The sequence below is a fragment of the Macaca mulatta genome, chromosome 11, assembly GCF_049350105.2.
Source record: "Macaca mulatta isolate MMU2019108-1 chromosome 11, T2T-MMU8v2.0, whole genome shotgun sequence".
NCBI classification, from domain to species: Eukaryota; Metazoa; Chordata; class Mammalia; order Primates; family Cercopithecidae; genus Macaca; species Macaca mulatta.
In genome coordinates this window covers 4,447,386-4,466,533 of record NC_133416.1, presented here as the reverse complement: position 1 = coordinate 4,466,533, position 19,148 = coordinate 4,447,386, and the positions used below count along the sequence as shown (strand labels likewise).

The window sequence follows — 19,148 nt, the reverse complement described above, 5'->3', positions numbered from 1 at the left end:
AGCCATGGAGAGCAGCCACGGTGGGGCCAGATCCCATCAATCTCCCTTGATGTCAGCCCCTGCCTTGCCCCACTGCCCTCTCCTTCTCCGGGACCCAGGTGCATGGATAAGCCTCTCTCATGAGGTCAGAACCTGCCCATTCTGGAGCCCATGGTGATGGGAAAAAGGATGTCCGTATCTCTACTCTCAATGTCTGGTGGGATTGGGACTATGTCCCACAGCAAACTGACCCTGTTGCCAGAGTGGCGTAAGGGAGCCTTGGGTGTCATGGAGCCTCGGGTGTCATGGAGCCTTGGGTGTCATGGAGCCTCAATGTGGTCGCTTCCACAATATAGTACTCCTCTCCTTGCCCAAATCCCCCATTCACCCACGAACATGGGACTCGAGGATCTGCCTTGTGCCCACTGTGTCATCTGCCTGGCTTCATGTTCTAGCCTGCTCTGGCTCCCTCGAGGTCTCAGGGCTCAGTGTGCTTGGCTGGAGCTCCAAAGCCATGCTAGCTTTGCCAGAGCCATTCCCTAGCCAGAGACCCTGCCTGGTTTCTCTCCTCTCTTAGGCAGTGGCTGGAGTACTCAGTTAATCAGAACAATACCAGGACTCCTCCCACCCCAAATCATCGCCCACCACTTAGAACAACACCTGTGGTCCAGCCTGGCAGATACCCGACACCGTGGCCACAGGCAGATGATCATGTGGGCTTGGCCGAAGGGAAGCAGGGGTTATCAAGAATGCACTGGTACTAGGTGAAGTGGGTGACGTCCACGGGAATGTAAAGGGCAACCAAAGCTTCCCCAGGGCTCAGGTATCACTCTCTCCCTGCAGGAGAAGCTTCCATGGGACAGAAAGTATCTCCCACCTGAGGGAATGTGTACAGGTGGGTAAAACACTCTTCCTACTGCTCTCAGCATGGCCCTGTCTTCACCTTTAGGTCTCCAGAAGGGAAAACAAAACAGCTCTGGTTTGTAGCACCTGCCCATGTCCGTGGTGTAAATACTTCCACTACAGCCGATTTTAAGCTAACGCCACCAATGATGCCATTCAAGGCAGAGTTGAGAAGAGATGAGTGCATGCACTCGGCTCTTGGCAGGCAGCACGTGACAGTAGCATGCCCCTGCGACCACCCAACTGGAAAAAGCACATCCCCATTTTCTCAATTACTCCATACTGTTTTTTTCTAAGCACTTTCACAATTTGTGATTATGTCGTGATTTTGTTTGTTGGCTTGCCTTCACGTCTGTCTTCTCCCTGAGACTGTAAGCTTTATGAGAGCAAAGATTTTGTCTGTGCTAGTCACATCACAAACACAGGACCCAGTACGTGGCTCAATAATACTCAAAGGGATGAATACATGAAACTCACTTTGAAGATTAGTAATGGGTTGTTTCTTGAGCAGTTAGGGAAGGAAGTAGCAGTTGCCAGCCGTCACTAGTACAGGCTCATTAAAAATAATTATGTATGATTGGTCTCATTTCTTTTTTTGACATGGTTATTAGTCAAGTTAATAAACGGAATAATCGTAACAACCACTAACATTTATCTGTTACTTAGTGCCTACCGGATGCTGTTGTGCTTTATACAGTGGTGTGCTGGTGATACTTAACAACTGGCTCTCCAGGAGGCAGAAGCCTGGTTTGTCGCCTTTGCTGACTTCTGTGGTATAAATACTTCCACCATGGCCAATGACTGCATCCATTCTGCAGATTTACTGAAACTTTCACAATCAGCTCTCAGGATCCCGTCAGGGGCTGGCTCCAGAGTGCCACAGTTTTACAAACAGCAACTAGGTAATCCCTACAGTGGCCCTGGGAGGTATGAACCACTATTCCCATCTCAGAGATGAGGAAACTAAGGCACATAAACTAAGTCATCCAAGAGCACAGTCTACTTCCGGCAGAGCTGGGTGTGAGTCAGAAAGTTTGACTCCAGAGCCCGTGCTTGCAGGATGTCACGTGGGACTTCACCAAGGACGTTAACAAGGCCCCACCACCATGGCATCCTAAGAGAGAAGATGACAAAGTACTGTGTGGATTCATGAGTTGGCCGCATGACTCTATTCCAAAGAGCTGGTTAAGAGCCTAGTGTAGAGCAGCCTACAGGAGCTTCCACCCTCACCACAGGACACCCATCACAAAGCCAACAGCAATGACTCCCGGGAGAGTGATCATCTGTAGGGCGTCTTAGTCATTTGTGATAGAAGACCAACTCTAACAACATGGTGTTGAATACGAATAAAAACATGTGACTCTCAGTGTGGATTGATTCAAAACATCCACCAACCAGATATAGGTTAGGAGGTATCACTTGGCAGCAGTATGTGGATAGACAACAGATTGTAGTTGATCTCCAGCTAGGAACAGTGTGACATGGTGTTTTCCACAACTGCTGGCAGGCAGAAACTGGAGCTGCATTGCCACAAGTGCAGCATCTGGGCCCCTCCCATGGACTGGCTGTGTTTATTTCTTAGCACAACCCTCTGCTGGTGAAAGAGATGCTAAAACATGGCCAGAGGAGAATGCTCCAACCACAGCCCTCCTGAGCAAGAGGGGAAGGAACTGGGGATGTGTAGCAGTTGTGGAAATCCCACCAGGAGAATCATCCCAGGACTGGGTGGCTGCAAAGCACAGAGGATTACTGTCAGAGCACCGAACTTATTGTCACCTATATAAGGCTGGGAGTGTGTGGCCAAGAATCATCAAGGTGTAGGGCATTACACCTGAAATGACCTGTAGCTGACATTTGAGCACCTACTGTATATGAGGCCCTATATCAGGCACTTGACCTCCACAATCCCTAAGGCCCTCATAACCCTACAAGCTGTGCACTGATCTATCTCCTCTAAAGGGGCAAAAAGAGGCTCAGAAAGGGGAAGTGATTTGATAAAGTCCTCTCTACCATTAAGTTGCGGAGGCCCAGCTGTCCCTTGCCACTGCCTCGTGTCAGGCTACCTTAAAGTCTCTTCTAGCTAGGACACTGATGCTTTAGGTCATGCAAAAGTAGGAGAAGGACAAGGAAAAGGGCACGCTTTTTTCCTTGAATTTTCTAGGAAGTAAACGGGTTATACATTTTTTGTTTCTAGAGTTATACCGATGCAATCAACCTCTGAGCTCCTATGTCAACCTTCGCAATGGATCTACCTTTTTCGGCATCTCGGCAGCCCACTGGTTTCCTCATCAGATGGAGAGGAAATAATAGTCGTTAGTGCTGAAGTCAAAGAGGAGTCACTGAAGCGTGCGTGTGGGCCACACGTGTGGAAGAAGCCATGTGAAGGCTGCGTGCCTGCTGCAGGTGGCTTCCTGTGGGTGTGTGTCTACATGTGAATAACTTCATCACGGGAGCCGTACGGAGGTGGAGAGGGAGAGAGGCTGATTGCTTCTGGGAAGCAGGTATTCTATGCCCCGTGTTGTTATTTATGTCTCTACACCTACGCTCCTGAGACCCACATGGCTGGCTGTTGCAGCATTTCAAAAGCATTTCCATGGAAGCATCCGTGCAGCCAAGCTGTCCTCCTCTGAGTACACACCCGCTGCTGCGAGCGGGTGCAGCAGCCAGGGCTCTGGGTGGCCTCGCTGGCTCCACCCACCTGTTGCAAACCCTGGGAGGAAGAAGTAAAGACCACTTGGCTCTCTGGAGGCCCCTGGACCTGGAGTTCCCTCCTCCCTGGAACAGGTGTGTTAAGGGAGGAATGGGCACGAGGGCAGCTATTCCCTTGGGGACAATGGTTTGCCCTCTTCAAGCCTTTGCCTCGGTAGCATAGAATCAAGTCTGAGCCATCAAAACCCAGAGGACGAACGATTCCATGCTAAAGCCATGAGGTGGGGCTGAGCAAACCCAGGAAATGGTGGGGGTGTGGATGCCACCACGGGTCAGCATGGACCATGGCAGTCCGGCTCCCCAAGCAGAGGAGGGTGCCCAGGTGGGACGCTGCCCAGCAAGGGTGTCAGATCCCAGCACGGGGTGACAGACATCTGCCTGGGGCAGGAGGTGGTGACAATGGGAGATTGGTTACATTCAGGGGTATGTAAACATATTATAAATGAGTAGTAAGCCAACATATTACCAATAATGAGAGTCTGGTTTTTCTGCCAGAGAAAGGAGTTAGAAATGTGGAAAGGGAGGATATGAGAGGAAACTCCATGGTACTGGTTAACACTGGGGTGAGTTAATCATGCGAGTTCCTACTTGATTGACAATACGTATAAATAGATACAGTAATCCAGACCATCCTGGCTCACACAGTGAAACCCCGTCTCTACTAAAAATACAAAAAATTAGCTGGGCATGGTGGCGGGCGCCTGTAGTGCCAGCTACTCGGGAGGCTGAGGCAGGAGAATGGCGTAAGCCCAGGAGGCGGAGCTTGCAGTGAGCCGAGATCGTGCCACTGCACTCCAGGCTGGGTGACAGAGCGAGACTCCGTCTATAAAAAAAAAAAAAGAAAAAAAATAGATACAGTAATAAAGATTGTGTAAATGTGTCCACTCACACAGAGACACACACTCCCCAGCTTTCACCAGTGAAACAGCCTGAGAGCATCAACATTCTAAAATCAATGAGCATCTAGCCCCCACCTTAGTTTCTAAATGCTGTGGTCCACTAATTGGAATCAGGCAGAAATGACTGATTCTAGAACAGAGGCGTGGAGGCACAAGACAAGCCTGGAATGTCTTGTGCTGGAAAGTAAGGAGGCTTGGGAAAAGGGAAAGAGGCATTTCAAAGGGACACAGAAGCCAGCTGGAAGGGCATCAGTGACGAAATCAGGGACAATTTGAGTATCGAAGCCAGTAGTGATAACAGCTGTAACCTATTAAATAAAATAGGAATCTATAGTGAAATGAATGGACAGATCAGTAGATGGATGAACGCTAGCTGGCTGGTTGGATGGATGGACAGAAAGATAGCTAGATTAGATAGATCAGATAGGATGGATAGATAGATAGATAGATAGATAGATAGATAGATAGATAGATAGATAGATTAGATAGACAAGATACAGAGAGAGAGAGAGAGAGAGCTGGATTAGTTAGGTAGGTAAGTAGATAGGTAGGTAGATAGATAGATAGATAGATAGATAGATAGATAGATAGATAGGCAGACAGACAGATAGATAGATAAGGTAGGTAGGCAGGCAGACAGACCAACAGACAGATGGATGGGCTGACGGACAGATGGATAGATAGATAGACAGACAGATAGATAGATAGATAGATAGATAGATAGATAGATAGATAGATAGATAGATTAGATAGACAAGATAGAGAGAGAGAGATGGATTAGTTAGGTAGGTAAGTAGGTAAGTAGATAGATAGATAGATAGATAGATAGATAGATAGATAGATAGATAGATAGATAGATAGACAGATAGATAGATAAGGTAGGTAGGCAGGCAGACAGACCAACAGACAGATGGATGGACTGACGGAGAGATGGACGGATAGATAGATAGATAGATAGATAGATAGATAGATAGATAGATAGATAGATTAGATAGACAAGATAGAGAGAGAGAGAGATGGATTAGTTAGGTAAGTAGGTAGGTAGATAGATAGATAGATAGATAGATAGATAGATAGGCAGACAGACAGATAGATAGATAGGTAAGGTAGGTAGGCAGGCAGACAGACCAACAGACAGATGGATGGACACTGACGGACAGATGGACGGACGGATAGATAGATAGATAGATAGATAGATAGATAGATAGATAGATAGATGATAGATAGATAGATAGATAGATAGATAGATAGATGTTAGTTTGATGAGGAATGAAATATTTACATGGTGTCAAAGTACCTCCCCCAGAAAATCTTACTAATTACAAAGGGAAAAGAGCAGCTTTCCCATGCTGCCGCTGGCAGCAGACACTGCCTTCCCCCAGTGGTCTAAGTGATGCTATCTGTAACGAGACAAGCCGAAATTGCATGCAATGAGAACACAGCATCCTGTCTGTGATATTTCTACCCAAGATGCAGAACCTGAATTCAATCGTGAGGAAGCATCGCACAATCTCAAACTGGGGAACATCCTAAAAACACTGGCCTGTAGATCTTCCAGTGTGTCAAGACCATGAAAGTCAAGGAAAGTCTGAGTCGGCCAGCGTGAAGGGAACCAGTCACGACAACCAAATGCAACGTGTCATTCTGAATGAAATCCTCGTGCTACAGATGATGTCGCTGAGACAATTGACAAAACATGAAAAGGATCTGGGCATCAGGTAATGATGACGTGTTAATTTCCTGACGTTGATGGTTGCATGTGGCTGGTAGAAAATGTCCTCGATGGTTTGAAATGCACATTAATGTATTCAGGGATGACGGAGCATCACATCAACCACTCACTCTCAAAGGATTCCATAAAAAACCCAGCTGTATGTGCGCTTTTTCTGTACGTTGAGTATTTCAAAAGTTAAAATGAAGAAGGGAAAAGGGAGGAGAAGGGGAGGAGAAGGAAGGGGAGGAAAGGGAGAGCCCTATGGTGTGAGGCAGAGCAGGATGATGAGGGGGCTGTGTGGTTCCTTTCCCGGCAAGCAGGTCGGAGATGCCTTAGCTGGAGTTAGCCACCTCCCCTGCCGGCCCGCCCCACACTCTGCTATGAATGGCTGCAGGACAGTAGCCCCTGCAAGCCTGGGGAGGAGGGACACCAGGGAGGCTGTGTTTCCAGAGCCCCAGACACTTACTGGGGGTGGGCTGGCACTGAGAAGATGAAGAGTCAGAGGCTGGGTCAGAGGTTAGGAATTATGGCGCAGATGAAACCTGTGCAGAGGGAGGGGAATGGTCGAGGTGTTGTTTGGAAGCCCCTCAGGGTTCAGGGATGAGACTCAGGACCACTGAGAGGACATCTGATCCTGCTGTGCCCGCACACAGCCTCCCCTCCCAACACACTTTCAGGCTCAGCAGCACTCCTGGTACTTCTGCATCCACACAAACACACCTTAGCAAAGGGCACCGGAACAAAGCCCAGGCTCAGTCAGCCACCTCTCCTAGCCTCAGTTTCCACACCCGTTAGTGGGGAAAACCATTTGCCCTATTTCACAGGCTGGGGAGAAGGATGCCAGGCTGTGTCACCCTCACAGAGAAAGAATCGACCAGTTTTCTTTATCCATCTTTAGTAAGCAGATAGGGAGCCCAGGTCAAGCACTTCTCTGAGGAGGGTGCAGAATAGACTCAGCTCTGCTTGGTGAGCCAAGAGAGGCTGGACACCAAGCCAGAAGTTCAAGGGGTCTGAGCAGCATTCCCCTACTTGGGCCTCAGGATCGCAGCTCCACTTGTGGCCACTACAGATGCTGCCCACCCATTGCCCCAGCCTTTGTCACAACCACCACTGCCCTTCCCTGCTTCCTTCCTGGCCCAGGTTAGATCCCACGGTCCATCACTGTTGTCAACTTCTGGCTCCCCCTCCCTCCGCTGCATGCTCCCAGCAAAGCCCTGATCCAGGCAACCTTCCTCTCCAACCGCACCCAAGCTCCTGAGAGTGGTAAGACAAAGATCACACAACAGGGAGGATGGGACACACTGCGCCTCTATGGTCATGCATCTCTACAGGCATCAGACGGCGTCGCAGCAGTCCTCACTCCCCCAGCCTGTCTGCTGCCCTCCCTCCTTCCCTCCCATTCCAGGACTCACTTCCCTTCACCTTCTGTCTTTTTGACATGCAACTGCCTCATTCTTCACTGTGCAAATGAAAGCAGCAAAACTGAGGCTTCCCGCCACCGGCACCTCCATCTGGACCCACACTCCCCACTTTCCCCCACTTCTACGGCTAAACTATCCCTACCGTAAGGCAAAGCCTGCCACTCCACCTCTGCAAGGCAAAGAACGCCCCACCACCTGTGCAAGGCAAAGACCACCCATCCACCTAGGCAGGGCAAAGACCACCCCTCCACCTGTGCTCTGGAACCCACCCCTGACACACACACCTTTGCTGCTGAATTTACTTATTCCTGCATCTGCAATTTTTCTGTCCCTCTACTACACCAGTGAATCACATACACATTTTCATATCTCCTATTCTTAAAAAACAAACAAACAAACAAAAAAACTTCTTCCCTTGATGCCACCTTCCTTTACAGCTACTATTCCATTTTTCTATTCCCATCGTTTCTGGTCCTTGCCTCACAGTCTCTCCTGAACCTACTCTGAATAGATTTCTCTGCCAGCCCCACATTGAGCCTGTGCTTGTTAAGAACACTGGTAACCTCCATGTGGCCAAAGTCAATGGTGGTCACTTCTCTGTTCTTACCAGAGCTGATCCCTCCACATTCCCTATAGTTGAGCTTGCCGCCTCCCTGGGCTTCATGGTCCTCCTCTCTCCTGAATGCCCTTCAACCTCACCAACTGCATCTTCTCTGCTTCTTTGCTGCCCTTCTCCCCTGCTTGACCTCTGAATGTTGCATTGCAGTGCCCTAGAGCCCCATCTTTGGTCCATTTCTTTCTTCTAGCTACACACCATCCCTAAGTGACCACATCCTGTGGCTTCAAATACTACCTATAGGTTGATGACGCCCAAGTGGAGGTCTCCTGGTCTGGCTCTTCCTGAAATTCTAGACTCACATATCCAAATCTGACTCAACGCATCTACCTGGATGTCCGATGGGCATCTCAGACCTAACGCATGCAAAAAGGAGCTCTTGATTTCCTTCTCACTCCTGCCACCCCTATGAGTACTTTGCCTCCATCCACCCACCATCCACCCAGTTGCCCAAGTCAAAAACAATCCTTGCTTCTCTCTTTTTTCTCATCCCCACACTCAATCCATCTTCAGGTCCTGTGCCTCCATCTCCCAGCATATTCCACAGGGGTCACTTCTCTTCATCTCCACTGCCGCCCCAGTCCCTGCTGCAGCCCCTCTCACTGGAGCACTGCAATAGCTTCTTCCCTTCTGTCTGCTCACACTCTTCCTGCTTGCAACGTATTCCAATCCACCCTCCATAGAGAAGCCACCTCCCTTGCTTGAAATCCTCCAACAGACTGCAGCACCTGGAGCATAAAATCTAACCTTGTTTTCCTGGTTACAAATCCTATGTGATCTGGTCCCCTCCTCCCTCTCTGATCCCTGTGTTTCCATGCTCTGGTCACGTGGCATGATCTTCTTTGTGTTTCTGGGGCATGCCAAGCTCAGTCCATGCCGGAGGCCTTTGTACTGGCTGTAACTTCTGTCAGAGATTCTCTTCCCCTCACCTTTGTCAGCCTGGCTCCTGCCTGTCATTCAGATCTGAGCTTCACTGTGACCTGCTCAGAGAGCAGCTAACCTAACGCAACCATGGGGTCTCTCTCCATTCTGTCAGCTGACTTTGTGATCTGCAAAGCACTTATCACCACCTGATATTTTTCTTTGAGTGTCTGCTTCTTTATTTTTTATCTGTAACCCCTGCCCCTAAATGGAATGTGGATTCCATGAGGTCAGGAACTTTACCTGTCTGGTTCCCTGCTCTGTCCCCACAACCTGGTTCATGGTGGTTTGCAGAGAAGTTTGTTGAGTCAGTAAGGCTCCTGCCTTTGCAAAGAGTCTGCAGCAAGTGGGTCAAGCACCAGACAGGACAGGTGGCAGGGCTGAAGCCACACGGACACAGGTTTGTAGTGGTGTGTGCAGGCAGGTACCACCTGGGCCTGGGGACTCAGGTCAGACCCAGAGGGGTGACAGGGCAGCAGGCACCCTCTAGGAGGGCAGAGGAATTCTGGCAGATCAGCAGGGAGCATGGCAAGGGCTGCATCCATAGGGCAGAGGGTCACACAGCACAGACAGGGGAGGCTGAGCTGACTCCTCAGTGCCTGGGATTTGACAAAGCCCACCTGCCGGACCTCCCTGCCCAGGCTCCCTCAGGAGGGACACTGAAATCAGATTCCTTCTCAACCTCGCCTCTTTTTCCCCTGCCCCAGACCCCTCAAGGGAACGTCCTTCCCTCCCAGCTCCAGCCTTCCCACCTTTCGGAACTCTGCAGTGAGCTCTGTCTTTTGGAGCTGACCCTTTGCAAGTCCTCTGCTGCAGGCGGCCTCTGTCCCACTGCTCCTGCCAGCCCTGTCTGGCTCCAGCTGTCTCTCTGTATTGCAACTTTCTGTCTACCAGTTCCTCTCCCGGCCTCACTGCAGCCCCAGCGCAGTAGGACAGGATGCCCACACAGAGCTGGTACCCTGTCTGCCTTTCCGATGCTCTCCCCAGCACTGAGTACAGTGCCGGGGACTGCTTCTAATCCTGCTGTCAGATGCAAGCTCCAAGGACGTCTCCTGATCAGGGACCCTTGCGGGTCTGTTTCCAAGATGGGCTCCAGAGAGGAGGGGCTGGGAAATGTCGCTGTCCATGGGAAAGGTGGGAGGGGAGGAAGGGAAGGGACACCCCTCTGTATAATCAGACTCCAGCTGAAGAAGGGCCTACTCCCAAAAGCAGCCTCATTCCCAAAAAAGCCCGGCAGTAACAGGGCTTGTGGGCAGTGGAGGACCACATCCTGGGGTCTGCCAGGATGCCCCTGGGCAGATGGCAGGGAAAGATTGGGCTGGGGCTCATGGAGAGGGAAGAGGAGGAAGAGGAGGAGGAGGAGGAGGAGGAATGTGGCCATTTTGCAGAACGCAATAGGTTGCCCACAGCTGGGGACAAGCAAAGAGTATGGCAACTCAGGATTTAGCCACAAGCAGGACTTGCCAAAAACTGTGAGGAGACGGCTACGATCCTTAACTTGCCTGGTGGGGGTGGGAACATCAGCACCCATGGCCACAATCCTGCTGGCAGGGGCCTCAGCTGGGTGCACCACCTCCCCAAGTCCAAGTGCTCTGTGCTCCTCCCGCTGTGCCATCCCAACAAGCAAGTGTGAGCCTCCCGTCCCCTCCACCCAGGAGAAAATACTCAGAGGTAGGTCTTACTGTTGTCCAGGTGGTTGGCCTTAATGATCTTCTCTGAGTAGTCAGAAATACTGGAGCATTCGATCTGGAAAGGGCACAGGACAAAGGAGCAAGGCGTCAAAAAAAAAAAAAAAAAAATCACAGCAACACCGATGCAATGGATAGAGACACTGAGTCCCAGACAGGGGTGGTGACTTGCCCACGGCTGCATCACAACTTTGCGGCAGATTGAAAACCGAAATGCAGCCCTCCCACCTCCAGGCCAGCGACTTTCCATGAAATTGGGCTGCCTTTGCGAAAAGCCTGAGATCCAGCCGCCCCCTGTGATGGAGGGATTGATCTCTGTGCTGGAGACACAGAAGGGGCTGGCAGACCTCATGCTCCTGGCCAGCAGAGAATGGCAGGAGGCAGCACGTCCTCACTCTGTGGGGGACCTAGGTAGGCAGATCCAAGCCAGAGTGGCGACCCTCCCTCGACATGATCCTCCCCACCACAGCCCAGCCCTTCCAGGGTAAACGAGCCGCGTGCCAGGACGGGACCATCTGGAAAAAGCCAGGTCAGGACCTCACGGCTGGTTTAAGATCTTTCTCTTCCCCTCCCACCCCCCACATTAGCTCTCGCCGCTTCATCTTTGAAAGAAATTATTCCTTTTAATCCAGACGTCTTTCCAGGCTCTCCAGACCTCCTAAGCAAAGGGCCAAGGTACTTGAGAGATGAGTGGACCTTCCCTGAGAGCAGGCCCTCGTGGGAATGGTTGGAAGCCAAGCTCCAGCCCAGCGTTAGCATCTCAGGCACACTGCCAGGGGTTCTGGACACGGAGGGGCAGCTGCCGAGAGCCGTCCTCACCTCCGGAGCTGGCCCTCTTACGGAGGCTGGCCTGTGCTGAGGTCCTGGGCTCTACTCACCTCCACACCTGGGGGCCCCTCAGACTACCCCCGGGCCTCGGGCAGGGACCATTCCCTTGAGAAGTACTCGCAAAGGGGCACTGAGGGAGTTTCTGACGCCTCTGGCCACGCCTTGAGGAAGGGTGAGGGCACCTACGGGGTCAGAAGGGGTCACTTGGTTAGAGCTGCATCCAAGGAGCCGACTCCGGCCAAGCTGCAGGACCCAGGAGAACCAGCCCTTTCCCGGGCTGCCAGGTCCCGGGCCTTCAGGCCGCACTGTCTGTGGGGGTGGGATTCCCTCCTCTTCTTCTCCCCCTCTGGCCATGTCATCATCTGATTTGCAAGAGGTGACCGCATTGAGTGATGAGGAGCATGAGACCTGGAGCCGGCAGCCCGGATTTATGCCTGGCCTCTGCCCTTCCTAACTTCGCCTCAGTGTCCTCCCAAGAGAAGCCGAAGCCCCCGACGCATACGAGTGTGTGAGGGTGAACGCAGCCGAAGCTTGCTCAACCCTCAGAGTGCGGGGCGGAGTCCTTCCCGCCTTGTTTTCCTTTCTTCCATCTTCTCCTCTTCCATTTCTTCCCTCTTCTGTCTTTACCACCTCTCTTCACTTTCCTGATTTTTTTTTTTTTTTTTTTTGAGACAAAGTCTCACTTTGCTGCCCAGGCTGGAGTGCAATGATGCGATCTGGACTCACTGTAACCTCCGCCTCCTGGGTTCAAGCAATTCTCCAGTCTCAGTCTCCCAAGTAGCTGGGATTACAGGCGCCTGCCACCACGCCCGGCTAATTTTTGTATTTTTAGTAGAGACAGGGTTTCGCCATGTTGGCCAGGCTGGTCTTGAACTCCTGACCTCAGGTGATCTGCCCGCCTCTGCTGATTCTTTTCTTTTGTGCTTTCTACTTTGTCTTCTTTCTGCTTTTCCAGGCCCCTCTCCCATTTCTCTAGCTTTTCTCTGCACCTTTCTCTCTCTCTCTCTCTCTCTCCTCTCCATTGCTCTTGTCACATCTGTCTCTTTCTCTGTGCCCGTCTCCACTCTGCGACGATGGTCTTCCTCCCTCCCTCTCTCTCTGTCTCTCTCTCCCGCCATCTCATCTCCCCACTGGAGGACAGCAGTGGGTGGAAGGGGGTCTGGAACAGGAGAAACTGCGAAATGAGCCATCCGGAAAGGAGCCCAGCTAAATGTGGTGGAGCCATTTATAAAAGAGCTGTTAGAGAAAAGGGCGGGAGGCAGACAGATCGCGCCAAGTCACCGCAGCTGGAAGGCGCCAAGTGGGAGCCTCCTTCTGACAGCTCCTTGGCTGGAGCCCCCGGATGACTCAGGCGCCAGGGACACCATGCTCAGCCCTGTCCCCCACCAAGGCCGGCGCTGAGACGGGGCCTCCGTGCTGGGAAAGAAAGCACGTGGGGGTCACCAGAGGCCTCAAGTCCAGCTCTGATGCCCTGTGACCTCACTAAGACCCTTCCCCGAGGTCTCCATCCTGGAGAACCAGCAATTATACCAGTGTTGATGACATGACCTGCGGCATCTGGGTGGGCCCCTGCCCTCAGCAAGCACCTTGGCTGAGAACATCACAGCTTTTCCTGGTCAAAGTTGCACCGGAGGCAGCTTGAGGGAGGCCCAAGCTTCCAGAAGACCCTGGGCAGTCGTGGCCCAAGGGTTTTCCAAGTCAGGCTTGGAGGAGGAATGCTGCCCTGCTGGGCGACTTAGGAGCAGGCCCCTGGAGGCAGCAGGTGGCCGGGGGGATCTAGCCAACCTGGGAGTCAGTGGGTGGGGGAGTCCCCAGGGCTGGCTATGGGATGTCTCAACCAAATGCATGGGAGCAAAGACCCACTGAATGCTGCTCAGGTCGCTGCGGCCTCTGCAAATGGGCCAGCTCACATGCAGGCTGGGAATCTCATTGTGGTTTGCCTTTCATTTTGACCAAGATGAATGCTTGTGCTCCAGCCCTGGGCCCACTGCATTTTTCAAATGTCAGCCAGCATCTCGCAGCTCTTCTTTTTTAGTTTCTTTCCAACTCTGGACCCTCCCAGGCCCTCTGTCATCAGGCTGTGCAAAGCTGCCTTGGGAGGGCTGGGGGATAGGTAGGACGCTTCCCAGAGGGTCAGCCTCCACATCTAGCCTGGAAATGCTGCCACAGCCAAAGCAACAGAATTTAAGTTGACCGACCGATTTGCCTTTTAAAGAAAACAAGAAGGAGATTTTCCCATTATCTTAAGGGCCCCATCTCAACTATAATAATAAACGCCCAGCATTTGCCATATGCTGGGCACTGTTTTAAGCAGTTCACATGTGTATTAAACTCGTTTAATCCTCACAAGCACCCTATGGGCAAGGGACTGCTATTATGCTCATTTTATAGATGGAGAAAAAGTGAGGTACAGGGAAGTGAATAGTCCAAGGTCACACGTCTAGTGAATGGAAATGCAGAGATTCAAACCAGAGCTCCCCCACGTAACCACCTGCACTGCCTCTGAAGCTGACCTTGGGGTTAAGCACTGAAAGGTCATGATGACATTGGAATGGCCTCAGGAAAGCCACAATTCCTCCGCAAATGTCAGTGGTCACAAGGATCCAGGAGCCATGTGCAGGGGACAGGCAGCCTGCCCTCCTTCCTGAGAGTCACACCTGATTTCTTCTATTCCTCGAAGGTGTGACCCAGCAAAAGAGATGGACCAAATTTTGTACTTCTAGGAGGGCAGGTGGAGGCAGACAGCAAGGGGCTGGCTCTGTGGAAGCCAGTGTGTGGGAGGAAGTGGCGTGCTCACCCCAAACACCTTCTTGGCCCCTGCCTTGGCAGCGAACATGGAAAGGATCCCAGTACCACTCCCCACGTCCAGTACCACTTTGTCCTTGAACACGTGCTTGTTGTGGTACATGGAGTTCCGGTAAGTGAGCGTCCGCACCTCATCCTTCAGCATTTCCTGTGGTGGAAGGAAAAGAAACATCAGTGAACTCAAGATACCTGGGAGTACACCATGGCTATGGGCCGCTGGACCACCCCTGGTGACCCTTCAGGAGACCCAATAATATTATCAGGCAGAGCCACAGAGGACAACAGTGGGGCAGCTGGGCCAAGTGCTACCAGCATCATTCCAAACTTCCCCTGCCTTAAAACTCTACTCAGAAAGATAGCTATGCACCATTAGAAGAGAAACTCATGTCCAGACCTGGGAAAGCCCCAATTTACTAAAGGACCAAAGGAAAGATCAGTACAACACACCATAAGAGATTTAAGTTAAACCCAAAGCAGAACTTTCTGTCATGGTGAGAGAATTGTCATTGAACAAGTCATTCGAAGAGGTTTTTGTGAGTGTATATTTTGTTTTGTTTGCTTTTTTTTTTTAAGACTAGAAAATGTGTTTCTCTGTCCAGCATAAGGGATTTTTAGTGAGAGAGAAACAAGGTTACTTGTTACAATGGACTCTGACCCAAGGAGAAGATGCTAATTCTGTGTATGGTAGTGAGGTAGGGATCTTTGGCCATTCAACGTATCAGCAAACGCTTTTAACTAATTTATCATCAAAAGTATTGGGGTGATTTTTTTTTTAGAAATCAACACTATTAAAGTATAATTTGCACACAACAAAAAGCCCAGGTTTTAAGCTTCTGGATCAGTAAAAGGGCTTTGACAAATGTACACCTGTGTAAGCACCACCATAACCAAAGTCTAGAACATTTCTATAACCCCAGAAAGTCCTTCGTGCCCTTTTGTAGTCAAATTTCAGCTTCTCCCAAGATGACAAATGATCTGATTTCTGTCACCAAAGCTTCCTTCTGCCTATTTTAGAACTTTATATAAATTGTGCAACAAAAAGTTTTCGAGATTCATGTATGCTATTACACAGATCCGAGGTTTGTTCTTTTGTTATTGTTGTTGTATGGTATTCCATTGTATGACCATATCACAATGTATTTTTCCATTCACTTGTTTGTGGGATATCAGTATTGCTTCCAGTTGTTTGCTATTTATTCATAATAGCAAAGGATATGTTTTCATTTCCCTTGAGTAGACACCTAGAAGTAAGTTTGCTGGGTCTTAGGGTAGGTACACATTTAACTTCGTAAGAAATTGCCAGAGAGTTTTCCAAACTAGTTGTACCATTTTACACTCCAACCAACAATGTGAGAGAGTTCAAGGGGCTTCACAGCCAGGCAACTTAGTGTTATCCATCTTTTAATTTAGCCATTCTAGTGGATGCAAACTGATGTCTCATTGCAATTTTAATTGCATTTCCCTGATGATTACTGAAGTAGATAATTTTTTTCATGTGCTTATTGGCTATTCATATATATCATCTTTTGTAAAGTGCTTATTCAAGTCCTCTGTTCATTTTTGTCTTGAGCTGTTTGTCTTGTTCTTACTGAATTGCAGGAGTTTATACATTCTGGAAGCCAGTCCTTCATCAGACATACTGCATATATATTGTGAATGTCTTCTCCCAATCTGAGATTTGCCTTTTCATTTTCTTTTTTTTCTTTTTTTTTAAAGCAGTTTTAAAGTTAGATAAAGACCAGTTTTTCCATTTTTTCATTTATGATTGGTGCTTTCTGTGCCGTGTCTGATCTTTGTCTACCCAAGTCACAAAGGCACTCTCCTTTGTTTCTTACCAGAGGCTTTATGGCTGTGGCTTTTACACATCAAATTAATTTTTGTGTATACTGTAAGTTAGGGGTGTGAGCTCATTTTTTCTTGCAAATAAATGGTCCAAGCACCATTTCCTCCATTGATTACCTTGTCACCTTTACCAAAAATCAATTGACTCCACATGTGCGGCCTCTCTGATCTATTCCGCTGATATACAAAGTCAACACTGACTTGACTGCTGCACCTTCTTATTAACTTTGAAATAAAATAGTGAGAGTCTGCCAGTGTAGTTCTTTAACAAGATTATTTTTTGTTTTTGTAGGCCTTTTGCATTTCCGTATAAATTTTAGAATCAACTTATTAATTCATACAGAATAGCCTCCTGGCATCTATCAGAATTGCATTAAATCTATAGATCAATTTGGGGAGATCTGACATCTTAGCAATTTTGAGTTTTATAATCCAAGAACATATTGCAGCTCTCCATTTATGTAGATCTTTCATTTATCTCTGGAATGTTGTATAGATTTTGGTATAAAGGTCTTACATTTCCATTAAATTGTTTTATTTGGTTTTTCAAAAAAATTGTATCTTTTTATTTATTTTGAGACCGGGTTATGAGACTGACTGATTTTTATATTTTGGGGGTAGAGATGTTGTTTTACCATGTTGCTCAGGCCAGTCTTGAACTCCTGGGCTCAAGCAATCTGCCCACCTTGGCCTCCCAAAGTGCTGGGATTACAGGTGTGAGCCACCATGCCTGGCCCCATTCAACGACTTTATTTTGTGATGCTGTATATGGTCTTTAAAATTTTTTGTTTTGCAATGGGTTGGTGTATACATGACCTTGTATTTTGCAGCCTTGCTCCCTTCACATATTAATTCCAGTAGGGTTTTTTTTTTTGTTTTTTGTTTTAGATTTCTTTATTTTTCTATGTAAGAAATCTTGTCACTTGTGAATAAAGACAATTTCACTTCTTTTTTCCTATCTGTATGCCTTTTATTTTTTGGTTCTTTCCTCTTGTTTTATTGCCCTGGCAAAGACTGCCAGTAAAATGTTGAATAGAATTACAGAGGACAGACATCCTTCCTTTGTTCCAATAATATATCCATTAAGTATAATTTAGACTTTCTATAAATGTCTTTTATCAGACTGAAGAAGTTCCCTTCTATTTTTAACTTGGTGAGAGATTTTACCATGAATTGGTATTTAATTTTGTCACATGCTTTTTCATTTATTTAGATGGTATATGACTTTTCTCCTTTATTTTGTTAATGAGGTGAACTTCACAGATCGGTTTTTAATGTTAAATGAATAGTTTGTCATGATGTATTACCCTTTTAAAATATTACTGGGTTATTTTTTGCTAATATTTTGTTGCATATTCATAATTATGAGAAACATAGATCTGTAACTTTGTCTTACCTTTTCTTTCATAATCAAAGTTATACTGGGCTCATCACATAAGTTAGGAAGTGTTCTCTGCTCATATATTTTCTGCAAAAGTTTGTTAAGTTTATTTCTTCTTTAAATGTTTACTATAATTCACCAGTAAAACCATATATGCCTGGAGTTCTCTTATAGGAAGTTTTATATGAATTCAATTTCCCTAATTAGTAAAGGGCTATTTTAGTTTTCAATGCATTTTATGTTGGTTTTGACAAGGTATTTTTTCAAGGCATGTATCCATTTTATGTAAAATGTCAAATTTATCAGCATGACATTGTCATAATATTCTCCCATTGCCTGTTGAGTATCTGCATGATCGTCATGAGGTCCTTGCTTCCATTTATGGTATTACAATTTGTGTTTTCTCTTTTTTTCTTGATTAGTCTAGCTAGATATTATCAATTTAATTAGCCTTTTCAAAAGGCAACTTTTGGCTTTGTTGATTTTCTCCACTGTTTGGTTACTATTTCATTGACTTCTGCTTTCAAGTTAATTATTTCCTTTCTTCAACTTACTTGAGTTTGACTTATTCTTTCTCTAGCTTCATAAGGTAGAACCTTTGATCATTGACTTTATGCCTTTTTTTTTCCAACATAAGCATTTGAAGCTATAATTTTCCCTCTAAATATTGCTTGAATTTCCGCCCCCAAATTTTAATATGTTGTATTTTCACTATCATTTCGTTTGGGATAGTTTCTCTTTCCTTCTGTGACCTCTTCTCTAACCCATGGGCTATTTAGCAGAGTGCTGCCTACTTTCCAGTTATTTGGAGATTTTCTGGATAGTTGATTGTTTTCAGTTTCTAATTCAAATCATTGTGATCAAAAAACATACTCTGCATGATTTAATCTTTGTTTTGTGACCCAGCAGAGGACCTATCTAGTGAATGTTCCCACGTGCACTTGAAAAGAACATGTCTTCTGTAGTTTGGGGATGAAATGTTCTAAAAATGTCAATTAGCTCATGTTGTTTGATTGCATTATTCAAATTTTCTACATTCTTACTGGTTTTTTTTTTGTGTGTGTGCATTTGTGTGATCACTTACCAAGAGGGAAGTGTTAAAAATATTCAACTATGAGTGGGGATTTGCCTTTTTCTTCCTTTTTGTTCTGTAGGTTTGGCTTCATGGTTTCTAGAGTTTCTGTGTACCACCTTGGGAGGCCTTGTAACGTGTCACCTTGGCCAGGTGTTGCTACATTTCCCAAATTCGCTTTCTCTTATGTTTCCAGTTAGGGCGTCACAGAGGAGATTCAGGTGAGACACGGACGGTGAAAAGGAGGCAAGAACCATTCTGAAGCCCAGCCATCGCTTCCTGTGCTGCCCCGGGGCTGATGTCTTTGATCTTATTAGAAGTTGAATAAGGTGAGGGTTTGGCTGGATTGAGTTCAATTCTGGCTTTACAT

General features: G+C 47.8%; 1 protein-coding gene across 1 annotated transcript in view; it reads right to left on the bottom strand.

The window, feature by feature from the left end:
• Positions 1 to 19,148, bottom strand: part of PRMT8 (protein arginine methyltransferase 8) — a 98,798-nt gene that overhangs the window by 31,860 nt on the left and 47,790 nt on the right. Inside the window, exons 3-4 of the mRNA XM_015150845.3 lie at positions 14,476 to 14,631; positions 10,845 to 10,908 (exon numbers count right to left, since the gene is read on the bottom strand). Of these exons, the coding sequence (XP_015006331.1) occupies positions 10,845 to 10,908; positions 14,476 to 14,631 (220 nt within the window). The remainder of the gene's footprint in view (positions 1 to 10,844; positions 10,909 to 14,475; positions 14,632 to 19,148) is intronic.